General features: G+C 40.9%; 1 protein-coding gene across 10 annotated transcripts in view; it reads left to right on the top strand.

Annotated features, from left to right (window-relative positions):
* The window catches only part of atp8b1 (ATPase phospholipid transporting 8B1), a 178,599-nt gene that overhangs the window by 151,454 nt on the left and 13,871 nt on the right, over positions 1-13,274 (top strand). For all 10 annotated transcript variants that reach the window (XM_069923989.1, XM_069923995.1, XM_069923988.1 and 7 more), the window contains 3 exons: positions 3,012-3,129; positions 6,771-7,053; positions 7,960-8,183. In XM_069923989.1, the coding sequence (XP_069780090.1) occupies positions 3,012-3,129; positions 6,771-7,053; positions 7,960-8,183 (625 nt within the window). The remainder of the gene's footprint in view (positions 1-3,011; positions 3,130-6,770; positions 7,054-7,959; positions 8,184-13,274) is intronic.

Here is a 13,274-nt window from a genome sequence, read left to right as displayed (position 1 = left end):
TATAGTCCAAAGTCCCACCTCATTCAAAGCTGTAAATGTTTCAAAAAGTGCAGCTTTAATTAGAACACCCTTGATTTCATTCAACTGAAAAATATACAGTCCAGCTCTACCACCACCTCTGACCAACAAGATATTGAAAAAGTCAGCTTCCTTCTAGAATCATTGTTTGAATCAAGTCCATCCAGAGACATGATGGATGTGACCTTTACCCTGCCATTAGCTACAAGATAAATGTAGGGAACAGCATAAACCAGTATTAATGATTCCTTTTAACCTCACAAAAGCCTGCAACTTCATTGTCCCTTGAGAGGGAGTGTAAACTATTTATCTCAAACTTGGCTGCTTGCAATTATTGTTGAAATATTGTGAATGTCAACCCCTGCTATAATAAAATAAACAACAGAACAATTAAGCATACAACAGTTTGTTTATTCAGCATTGATAATGCTAGTGGGAATGAGGGGTACAAGAAAGAGTTCCGTAACTCGTTCTCTACACTGAGCCCCACTCAAAGTATACAGTGTGTTCATCCCACTTTTATACACCTTTGGGCAGGGGTCTGCATAAGACCATATACATTTCATATGAGTTTCACACAGCTCTTGTTTTTACATCAATGTGTTCCCTTGTACTGTCTACAGACAGCTGGGAAATGTCTTTTTAAAATAGTTTTATTGAGTTTAACATACAAATCCTACATACAAAGTCTTCTAATAAAACAGATAATGTCATATATACATATCACAAAATAAATATAAATGTAAATTGAAAACCTATCTTTACAATATTTCTTTACAATAATTCTGGATAGAAAATAAGTAAAACTAAATTAGAAAATTTAAAGGAAGTCTAATTCAGAACATGCACACACCTAAAATTACTTTCCTAATAGATTGGGTGCATGTTCCAACATGCCTTCTGAAGGGACAGTTAAAATATCATGAAATGTCAGTCTGTTTTGCCATATCTTTAAAAACATTTGTAATATCTTTGAAAACATTTTTAAAAAATTGCATTACTTACCAGATTAATTGAAAAAAAAAGGAATTTAAAAAAAAAAAAGAAAACCTGTAACAAAATCTAATCCATCCCCTTCCTCTAATCAAGGTTACCTTGTAAGAAAAGTTTAATGATGTGGATCAAATAGCGACCTTCAGACATGAAACTGAGAATCTCTGGAGCATTCAAACTTCAAATCTTCCAATCAGGATAATAATCAATGAATGGGCCCCACATCTTTCAAATTGAAACTTTCTGTCTTTAATGTTGTAAAGGCTGGAAAATGTCAGGGTATCCTTGCTCTTGGTTTATTTGCTTTTACGACATTCTTTGCGGCGTTAGTTACAAGGACTGCCTAAAGAAATCTCTTGGTGCCTGCCACATTGACCACTGCCAGTGGGCTGATAACGCCTCAAACCGTGCATCTTGGCGCCTCACAGTTTGGCGGGCAGCAACCTCCTTTGAAGAAGACCGCAGAGCCCACCTCACTGACAAAAGGCAAAGGAGGAAAAACCCAACACCCAACCCCAACCCACCAATTTTCCCCTGCAACCACTGCAATCGTGTCTGCCTGTCCCGCATCGGACTTGTCAGCCACAAACGAGCCTGCAGCTGACGTGGACTTTTTACCCCCTCCATAAATCTTCGTCCGCGAAGCCAAGCCAAAGATAGCATAGGGAAGGTCATGTTAAAAGGCAATTACATTCACACTTGTGTAACAAGGCAATTTATATTCTCACCCAATCCTTTAAACCTTCAAGTGTATTCGTTAAACTTGTTCTTTCACATTTATGGTAAAGACAGAAACCAAATTGCACTCAGCACCAGTTCCATTGACTTCAATGAGAAATAGTCAAGTAATGTACTGTATTTGTTTCTTAAAAAAAGTGTGAAGAGCAACATTAATCATAGTATCCAAATCCTTTTATCTAATTTTAAACATCCACTCAAGAAAGTTGATAGAGGGGAAAGTGGAGAGTTCTTTGGTTTAATGTCTCAGCTTCGAGGTCATCTCCTTCAGTGTGGCACGAAATACCAACTAAGAACTGAACCTGAGGTTTTATTATTCAGGAAAGTTTTCAGCTTGCACAAATGTACCTGAAGATAATGTTCCCACAGCCTTTAAATTCCCATTCTAATCCACCTCCTAATAATACAATGCAAATTCATTGCTTTGTATCTTTAGGCTAAGGAATGCTTAATATCTATTCTTCTGAAAGGACTCCCTTTCAGTACATTACTCAGTTGAATATGCTACAAAGTGAATTATGCAGCATGTCCGACTTTTCAAATTGTGCATTTGTGGTGTGGATTGTGGGGAGTCATGTGACCTCTCCGGCTGGAACCTGGTCAAGTTATGCAAAGTCACCTGTCCTCTCCGGCGAGCCGGAGATTGGAAGTGATCTCACCTGCCAGTTAAGGGTGAGATCGCTCCACAGAAGAGGCTGATGAGCAATTGGTCTGAGCAGGTCATGTGAACGGGCCCTGTATTGAAAACGCACATGTGGAGCATGTTCCTCCTACTCTTTCTGCTACCTCGTGACCATAGGCTGCACCGGAGGGCAAACTGCGACGGGGCCCATCCCAGATCCCCAGCCAAGGTCATTGATGTTAACAAGGTTCATTTGATGTACTTGTTAGTTGTAATTACTGTTCATTCATGTGCTGTGCCCGTGGCTAGATGTGCATTGTGTGTTTAACCCTTGCATTCCCAATTAGGAGTTGAGAATGTTTAGCAGTGATTTATTTGCACCCAATGTAGTAGTTATTTGTGTATTGTTGCTGTGCGTGTACCATTTTTGTGAATTCACTTGTGCAAGAAAGGCCACTGTTTAGCCTTGATTCTCTTTGAACCCATCAAACCTATTAAACACAACAGTATAGTACATTGTTGCTGCATAGACCAGTTGTCTTGGACAGAAAGAGTAATGCTATATGTGATCATTATCAAGGCTGCAATATTTTTGTTGTAACCTTGAATTATATCAATGTTCATTAAACTACTTTTACAGTACCATGCTCACCAAAATGCAAGGATCACAAATGGCACCCAGAGAGGCAAATGCCCACAGAGAGGATATCTTCAAAAGTGGTGAAAATCCTGCAATGATAATCACTGGCTCCTGGCTGGTATGTAATGCAATTTTTAAAAATGTTTTCAAAGATATTACAAATGTTTTCAAAGATATGGCAAAACAGGTTGACATTTCTTGATATTTTAACTGTCCCTTCAAAAGGCAGAGTAGATACATGCACCCAATCTATTCGGAAAGTAATTCTGAATTCGTGTTCTGAATTAGACTTCCTTTAAATTTTGTCAAGTTAAAGTTATTCAGAATGTGTAGCTTCAAATAATCACATTTTGCAACAAAATGCTCTTTTATTGAGAGTGCCACATGTTTGAAGCAAATGAAAAAAATGTTTATTTAAAAAAAGGGAGGATCTTAAAGTGAAAAGAGATTTTTTTGGTCGAGGCTGAGTTCTATTCTCTTGTCAGCCTTCTCAAAATGCAATGTGGAGCCCATAGACTCTCCAACAAGTGACACAGTAAGTATTTGATAGAAGAGCCAGTGTGTAGTTGGAAAGGTAATGCATTCCTTCCACCATTTACACTGGACTTTTCCCCACTTCTGGACTTGGTTCTCTGTTCTCAATGTCACCCTAGATGCTCTTTCTCCTTTCAGTGATTATAGGCCTGGGATTCTTGCAAGCTGAAGCAATGTCAATTTTTAAAAAAACATATACAGTAAATGGAAGAAGTTTATGGGTGACATTAGGGGCAAGATTTTTTTTTGAGTTGTGGCTGCCTAGAATACCTTACTAGGAGTAGTGGTGGAGGCTGAAACTTGAGGGGCATTTAAGAGACTCTTCGTCAAACACATGGATGATAGAAAAGTAGAATGTTACAAGGTAGGAAGGGCTTTTATTTGTAGGAATATACAGATTGCACAACATTGAAGATTGAAGGGCCTGTACTGTACTGTAGTGTTCGATGTTCAGATATTCTTGAATTATTCTCTCCACTTGGACACCTTTGCCAGGATGGAGATTGGTTTTGCTTTTCACTTTCAGGAGTCACATGTTTAAGCACAAGAATGATGGGGCCTGCCTGACATTGTAATTATGGCCTCAGTGCACTGATGTTGACTTGGGCTTGGATGCTGATATGGCTTACTTTTGAGTAAAGGTGGAGGATTTCCTGGTGACTAAATTGGTGCTGACCGGAAAATTTGCATTTCTGGCATCCGCGATCCATGTCTGAAACATCAGAAACTTTGTGCAAGATCTAAAGCTGATCTTTCGGTCACATGGCAATATGTCCATTAAGGGGCGTAAACAAAGGCATCCAAGACTTCACTCAAGATTTATTATCATGTACAAAAAGTACACACAAATCTCCTTTGTTTGGCATGTAAAGGTACACACAGTTGCTATTAATAGCATGTCATTGACAAGACAAAAAAAAGCAAGAGTGTCAAGAGATGGTGTTCTGAACCTCAGTGATGCGGCCTTCCAACCAGTGATGAACCCAAACTCAAGGCATCCAAGTTGTGCCTTCTTGATCTCTGGTTCTAAACTCTAAAGTGTTTGGAAGTCATAGGTGCAGGAAATCTTTCCAGAGCTCCACACACCACTGGAACTTGAACAAATCGTGGAGCCAATATCAAGTTCCCAGAAGCTGACAGCCAGCATCCAGTGGCCTGAAGTGAGGCCCTCTGCCACCCAGCCTCAAGCTAGAGCCTAGTCTATGACTGTTCTTCTGCTGTTTCGTCTAGAAGACATCCCCTTCTCATCAAAGGGGCGCTCTAGCACTCTGACGCACTGAAATTACCCATTTCTTCCTTGGAACTTAAAGCCATCCAAGTCTGGGCCATCCAAGTCTAGACTGCCAAATGTGGGCACCGCCTTCTTGGTCTCAGCCTTCTGAGGACCTTTGTTGTAATACCACTGCTGACCTGATCTCTTTGGCTTGGCTTCGCGGACGAAGATTTATGGAGGGGGTAAAAAGTCCACGTCAGCTGCAGGCTCGTTTGTGGCTGACCAGTCCGATGCGGGACAGGCAGACACGATTGCAGCGGTTGCAAGGGAAAATTGGTTGGTTGGGGTTGGGTGTTGGGTTTTTCCTCCTTTGCCTTTTGTCAGTGAGGTGGGCTCTGCGGTCTTCTTCAAAGGAGGCTGCTGCCCGCCAAACTGTGAGGCGCCAAGATGCACGGTTTGAGGCGTTATCAGCCCACTGGCGGTGGTCAATGTGGCAGGCACCAAGAGATTTCTTTAGGCAGTCCTTGTACCTTTTCTTTGGTGCACCTCTGTCACGGTGGCCAGTGGAGAGCTCGCCATATAATACGATCTTGGGAAGGCGATGGTCCTCCATTCTGGAGACGTGACCCATCCAGCGCAGCTGGATCTTCAGCAGCGTGGACTCGATGCTGTCGACCTCTGCCATCTCGAGTACCTCGACGTTAGGGGTGTGAGCGCTCCAATGGATGTTGAGGATGGAGCGGAGACAACGCTGGTGGAAGCGTTCTAGGAGCCGTAGGTGGTGCCGGTAGAGGACCCATGATTCGGAGCCGAACAGGAGTGTGGGTATGACAACGGCTCTGTATACGCTTATCTTTGTGAGGTTTTTCAGTTGGTTGTTTTTCCAGACTCTTTTGTGTAGTCTTCCAAAGGCGCTATTTGCCTTGGCGAGTCTGTTGTCTATCTCATTGTCGATCCTTGCATCTGATGAAATGGTGCAGCCGAGATAGGTAAACTGGTTGACCGTTTTGAGTTTTGTGTGCCCGATGGAGATGTGGGGGGGCTGGTAGTCATGGTGGGGAGCTGGCTGATGGACAGGCAATTTAAACCTGCATGTTTCTCTCTCCACACATGTTGCCTTTCATCATGAACTTTTTTGGTTTTATGGTACTTAGTTTGGTCAGAATTAATATGCAGGAAAATCCCTGGTATCCGGCACCTACGGGGATCGTGGATGCCGGAAATGCAAATTTTCCGGTTGACTGAGATGCACTCTACAATGCTGAACTACAGTTGTACACCTGCATTAAGAATACACCATTTAAAAGACAAAAGACAGTGTTAATGTTAAGTAATATGAAAAATAAATCAGTATTGTAATCCTTAATTATGTAAAGTTCACTTTGATCAGGTAATTCCACTAACTTACAAAATATAAATTCTAATGCTGGTTGCAGGCACTATGACAGCATTGCACTAACTGTGCTGTTGTCATAATTAATCCCTCTTCACCAACTTTACAGATAAAGCCTTGCTTGCTAATCTCCTTATTACAAATAAGGATGGAGAGACACTTTGGGAGAGTTGCCCCATAGGCGAGTGACATCAGCTGGCTCTTCAGCCTGGGTGCTGCCATTTTATTCAAACACAACTTTATTGAAACAGCTGCTGAGGGTGGGGCATGACTGGGGCAGCCCGACGGCTGAATGTTTGCTTCCATCTTCACTAAGGGGTGGTGTGTTGCTTCAGTGAACATATACTTTTACAATTTAAAACTTTTATTTTTCATTTTTATTTATTCTTCAGGTTTAAAACTTCATTTATTTCCTAATTTTTTTTTTGCCGGTTAGTTGGGTTACCAGTTGCTAGAATTCCAGATACTGGAGATTTTATTGGAATCTATTTCTTTTAACCAAATGCGTTAAGGGGTCTGAGGTGAGGGTGAGGGAAGACGTGTAGATTGAAAAAGAGATAAATGAAAGTCTATGCTTGATGACTCAAATCACATGCTTCTAAATGCTATTCTTTTCCAGAATGAAATACTCAGAGAAAAGAAAAGAAGGAAAAAGAAATGGTTCAAGCGACCAAAAACTGAGAATGAGAAGAAAATGCAAATGGAAAAGAATCAAAAAGATGAAGCTGCTAAGGAACAGAGACAAAAGGATTTTGTGGATTTGGCCTGTCAATGTTCTGCGGTTATCTGCTGCCGTGTCACCCCCAAACAGAAAGCCATGGTCGTTGGCTTGGTGAAAAAATATAAGAAAGCAATTACCCTGGCAATTGGAGATGGAGCTAATGATGTTAACATGATTAAAAGTGAGTGCAACAAGGCCTGGCCACACAATCATCTTGTTCAAAGATGTTTTCTCATTTAGTTTCTACTTTATCCTAATATTTCTCAGCATACTTTTGTTGCTGCCACATGTTGAATGGAATTCTAACAAGAGAAGTAAATAAAATTAAAACATTTAAAACTTAAAAGGCTATTTTGTAACAACAACAAAATTTAAAAGATTGAAGGGTGGGGGGGGCGGTATGCAACAATGGAACAGGAAAATCTTTAGGAGTTCTCAGTATTTAACACATGGAGCTGTTTTTAATAATTCTGGTGATTTAAGCTCCTTCTAAAGGGCTGAAATTGATCATTATTTATGCGGTATTATAAATCCATATTCTAATTTCAGTTACCTTCCATTTGACTGGGTACTTTGAAGATCTGCTGTTTAGCTATCCTGAGATATCGTGAATCATTTAACTTTGCAAAATTTAGCTTTTTAAAATCCCCACAGTTTTATCTGTTTGATCTAAACAAAATCAACATAATTGTCTTTTAAATGACATTTTTTAAAAACATTCCACTTCACCAGGAAACTGGTTTTCTGTAAGTTGAATGAAATGAAAAGACTGTACAGCACTTTGTGATTTCCATCTCCACAAGATCTAGGAAATGGGTAATGGTCAATTGCACTTTATTAGCAGAGTCCATATAAACGTACAAGTTTAGGCAAAATTTTGGGGGTGTCATCTAGTTTATACTGTTCCATTAATCCAGTGTTTCTGGCAGTAAATTTTAGTCACTTCAATCTTTTAAAACTGCAACATAGCAAATATTTTTGGGTACACAAAAATGTACAAGTTGAATGTTGGGCAATTATATTAATCTCATGTTAAAATGTATTGAAGCTGATTATGATGTTGAATTTTGTTTATTCCACATTACAGCTGCTCATATTGGTGTTGGGATCAGTGGCCAGGAAGGCATGCAGGCTGTCATGTCAAGCGACTATGCTTTTGGGCAGTTTTGTTTCCTGCAGCGACTGCTCCTGGTCCATGGGAGGTGGTCATACATCCGGATGTGCAAGTTTTTGAAGTACTTCTTCTACAAAAACTTTGCATTTACATTGGTTCACTTTTGGTATTCATTTTTCAATGGATTTTCTGCACAGGTAAAAATGAAATGTGTATGGTTTTTTTGTAAATTTGAAAATTTCACAATAAATATCGTTTTTAAATTATGTTATAAAAACAAAATCTGATGGGTAAATACAAATGCTTGAAAGCTCTTTCAGTGTCAAGAGCTAGAAAGGTTCACTGAACTGAAAGAGAAGGCTAGAATTGTTATACAAAGGAAATTATTTAAATCAGCTTCTGAAAAGGAGAACAATTAAAAAAATGGAAAGTGATATCTGCATTTTCAACTTTATTAGTTTTAATTACTGCAATGAGTTTTGATCACCTTTAATTGGCTAATTATTTGCCTGTTTGAATAATTCAAGATTGCTCCGATTATATTAAGTTACTATCTGAAAGAACAGAATTAAGGAGATGATTTTTTTTTCCGCTCTGGATTCTCAAGACTATTATTGAACTTAGAACATAGAACACTACAGAACATAGAACACTACAGCACAGTACTGGCCCTTTGGCCCTCAATGTTGTGCCAATACATGCATTTATTGGGGAAAAAATGTACTAAACTCTCTCTACTCTGTAACCCTCTATTTTTATTCCATGCCTGTCTGAGTTCTCTTAAATGCTCCTAATGTTTCAGCCTCCACCATCTCTGGCAAGACATTCCAGGCACCCACAATTTTCTGTGTTTTTTTTTAAACTTACCCCTGATGTCTCCCCTAAACTTCCTCCCTTCACTTTGTACATATGTCCTCTGGTATTTGCTATTCATGCCCTAGGAAATGCGTGCTGGCTGTCCACTATATCTATGCCCCTCAAAATCTTGCAACTTCTAAGTCTCCTCTCATCCTTTAATGCTCCAAAGAGAAAAGGTTCAGCTCTGATAATCTTGCCTCATAAGGCTTGTTTTCGAATTCAGGCAACATTCTGGGAAATCTCTTCTGCACCCTCTCTATTGCTTCCACATCCTTCCTATAATGAGGTGACCAAAACCAAACATAATTCTCAACAGAATTTTGTAGAGTTGCAACATGGCCTCTCTACTTTTGAACTCAATCCCCCATTAATGAAGCCCAGCATCCCATAGGCCTTCTTAATTAACTATCCTATCAACCTGTGTACTGACCTTGAGGGATGTATGGATTTGGACCCCAAAGTCCTTCTGTTCATCATATATATATATATATATATATAAAAAGAAAATTACAAAGAGCAGGAATCCCAGAACAGATCCTTGCAGAACTCCACTAATCACTGACCTGCAGGCAGAATACTTCCTTCCACTACTTCTCTCTGCTTTCTACCTGCAAGCCAATTTTCTATCCACACAGCCAAGGTTCCATGGATCCCCTGCCTCATGACTTTCTCAGTGCCTTACTAAAATCCACGTAGACCACATCTACCACCCTACCCTCATCAATTTCTTTTGTGACATTCTCAAAAAACTTAATTGGGCTCATGAGGTACAAACTTTCCTTCACAAAGCCATGCTGACTATTCTTGAGTAGACTGTACTTCTCCAAATACTAATAGATCCTATTTTTAAGAATCCTCTCAATACTTTTCACACCACTGGCATAAGACTCACCAATCTATAATTCTTAGGATTCTCCCTTTTTCAAACAAGGGGATGAAATTTGTCATCCAGCACCTCCCCTGCAGTTAAAGAGGACTCAAAGATCCTAGCTACTGCTCCAGCTATCTCTTCCCTCACTGTCCACAGCAACCTGAAGTATTCTGTGTCCGGCCCTAGGGACATCAATCTTGATGTTTTTAAAAGGATCTAACACTTACTTTTCCTTAATCTCCAGCACACAAGCCTGTACTATTCTGATAAGTCCTTTTGTGAATACTGAAGCAAAATAATCATTTAGGACCTCCCCAACCTCCTCTGCCTCCAGGCACATATTGCTTTCTTTATACCTTCATCCATCTGTTCTTAATATACACACAGAACACCTAGGGGTTCTCTTTAATCCAACATGCCAAGGTCTTCTCATGGCCCCTTTGAGCTCTCCTATGTCCTTTCTTAAGCTCCTTCCTGGCTACTATATACTTCTCGTGAGCCCTCCTGCTTCCTATATCTAATGCATGCTTCCTTCTTCCTCTTGACTAGCTGCCTCATCTGCTTTATCAACCACAGTTCCCTTTTCCTACCATCTTTACCTTTTCCCAGTAGGACAAACCGATCCTGAACCTAACCTTCCTCAACATTAGTTCTGTGCTTTCACCCTTGAACATCTGTTCCTATTTATTCTTGTAAGTTCCTGCCTCATCCTATCATAATTAGCTCTTCCCCAATTAAACATTTTCCCATTTTGTCTCCTTTTATCCTTATCCATAGCCAAGTTAAAGCTCAGGGAGTTGTGGTCACTCACCAAAATGCTCCCCCACTGAGAGGTTTGCCACCTGACCAGGTTTGTTACCCTGACCAGTAATGCTACTCCCTCCCTCCCCCCCCCCCCCACCACCCCCCCATGCCAGCATACTTCCCATCCTACACCTTTGAAAACACCTAAACCCTGGTGTCTGCATCAGCCAATCCTGCCTCACCTCCAGCCAAGTTTCTGTAACATTGTAGTTCCATGAACTGATCCATGCTCTAAGTTCATCCCCGTTATTCCTAATACTCCTGGTGTTGAAATGGACACACTTCAAACCCTCTCACTGGCTACATTTGTTTTTGTATCCTTCCTCACAAACTCAGAACACACAGCATCATGCTTTTGTCCTACTGCCCTATTTTCTGCACTCATCTTCTGGATCCCACCTCCCTGCCAAACTAGTTTAAACCCTCCCCTACAGCTCTAGCAAACCTGCCCACCAGGATATTGGTCCCTTTCCAGTTCAGATGCAGCCCATCCTTTTTGTACAAGTCAGACCTTACCCAGAAGAGATCCTAATGATTCACAAATCTGAGCCCCTCCCTTTTGCAACAACTCTTTAGCCACATATTCATCTGCCACAATTTCCTATTCATACACTCTCTAGCGCGTGGCACAGGCAGCACTTCTGAGATTACCACTTTTGAGACCCTGCTTTTTAACTTTCCTAACTCCCTCTTCAGGACATCATCCCCACATGGACAACAACATCTGGCTGCTCACCCTCCTTCTACAGAATGCTATGAACTTGTGTTAGCTTCAGGATAGGTTTGTCCCACTAGGAAAAGGTAAAGATGGTAGGAAAAGGGAACTTGGGAGGCTGCATACCATCCTGGAGCCTCGATCTCATTGACATAACCTCCTATCCACTTGTCCAACCAACAAGTCCCCAATCACCATAGCTCTCCTCCTCCCTTCTGAACTGAGGGGCCAGCCTCTGCAGCAGAGACATGACCATCACAGCTTGTCGCTGGTGATTGTCCCCTCCAATACTATCCAAAATAGTACTCTTATTGTTGAGGGAAACAGCAATAGGGGTGCCTTGCATTGTCTGCCTATTCCCCTTCCCTCTCCTAACAGACACCCAGTTACCTGCCTCCTGACTTTTGAGGGTGACTGTCTCCTTGATGCTCCTCTCTATCACTACCTCTGCCTCCTGAATGATCTGGAGTTCATCCAGCTCCATTTCTTTAACTCAAATCTCCCAGGAGCAGCTGCTTGGACGCACCTCTTGCAGGTGTGGTCATCAGCAACAATTGTGCTATCCCAGATTTCCCACATGCTGCACTTGGAGCATTCCACTGCCCTAGCTGCTATTTCCATTAACTCTTCCTAATTTAAACAGAGGTGGTCCCTGACATACGACCATAATTGGGACTGACAAACTAGTCATAACTCAGATTGGTCCTAAGTTGGCTTTGCCCACCAGGCATGATTAAATGAGATCATAAATAATTATTTTTAACCAATGCATCTTTAATGAAAATTCATTGATTAAGATATGTACAGCACCTTCAATAAAGATACTCCCAATCCCCATATGAACTTCTAGTATATTAATAAAGTCATTGGACTCGGGCATCGGGCTCCCGCGGGGAATGGAGACATCGGGCTGCCACCAGGACCAGGGACCCCTGTATACAGTCCTTTAAATACAAAATATGTACTTGCACAGCAGCTTTAATAAAGATGTTTTAAAAATTTAGTTGTACTTGTGGGCGGACATTACTCATGTAGGTTGGAAGTCAAGGACTACCTTTACAAAGATCTTACCTGGCCTTGCCTTGCTGGAAACAAGCTCATTATCAGCCTTTTCTCTCAAGTCTTGTGAGCCAAAGCCTCTAATTCCCACTCCAACAATGGGCCACTCACACACAGGCTGCTCTCCACTAGCCGCTCCTCTCAAGCTAGCCCTCTTTATTTTCCACTGCCCCTTATCTTTATTACTCTTCCCATCAATCACCATTCTGTTTAACCTTTAATTTGCCCTCTTTCTTTATAAATGCATTCACCTCAAGCTGGTTCCTGACACACTCAGTTCTTGAGAGTCCTTTGCTCCTCCTCTTCCAGCAACAGTCCTGAAATGACTATGACCTGTTCCACTCCCTTTTTAAATTCACTCACATCAAGCTGGTTTATAGAACAGTGTAGCACTGGATGAGACTCTTCGGCACACAAATCTGCACTGAATGTGCATGTTAAACTCAATTTCTGCTTGCACATGATAAGAGAATTAGAATTATTTGTCATAAACATGTCACAAATATTGCTATAAATAACTTTTTTTTAAAATAAGTAAATTAATGCAAAAATAAGAGAAAGTGAGGTAGGGTTTTGTGGTTCATTGTCCATTCAGACATTTGATGGCAGAAGGGAAGAAGCTGTTTTTGTACCATTGAGTGTTCGTCTTCAAGTTTTTTTTCCCTGTTCTTTGCAATGGCACCTCCATACCAGACAGTGATGCAACCAGTCAGAATGCTCTCCACTGTACACCTGTAGAAATTTGCAAGTATTCGGTGATTTCCGCTATTCCCTGCTTATGTGTTTTGCAATGTAATGGTATATTTTCCACTTTTCATTTAGCTCTTTGGCATTTAACGTGCCTACTGTGTGAAGTCAATTTTAGAGTATTTGCAGGAAGGGTATTTTGTGGCAACATCTGCATTGGCCTCGAGGCTTGAAATATTGATGTCATTTGTTTAACTTGCAGGATAAGGAATTGAGAATTTAGACCCAATATGT

The sequence above is a fragment of the Narcine bancroftii genome, chromosome 3, assembly GCF_036971445.1.
Source record: "Narcine bancroftii isolate sNarBan1 chromosome 3, sNarBan1.hap1, whole genome shotgun sequence".
Classification (NCBI taxonomy): Eukaryota; Metazoa; Chordata; class Chondrichthyes; order Torpediniformes; family Narcinidae; genus Narcine; species Narcine bancroftii.
Note: the sequence above shows the minus strand (reverse complement) of the source record. Positions and strands in the feature narration are given on the sequence as shown.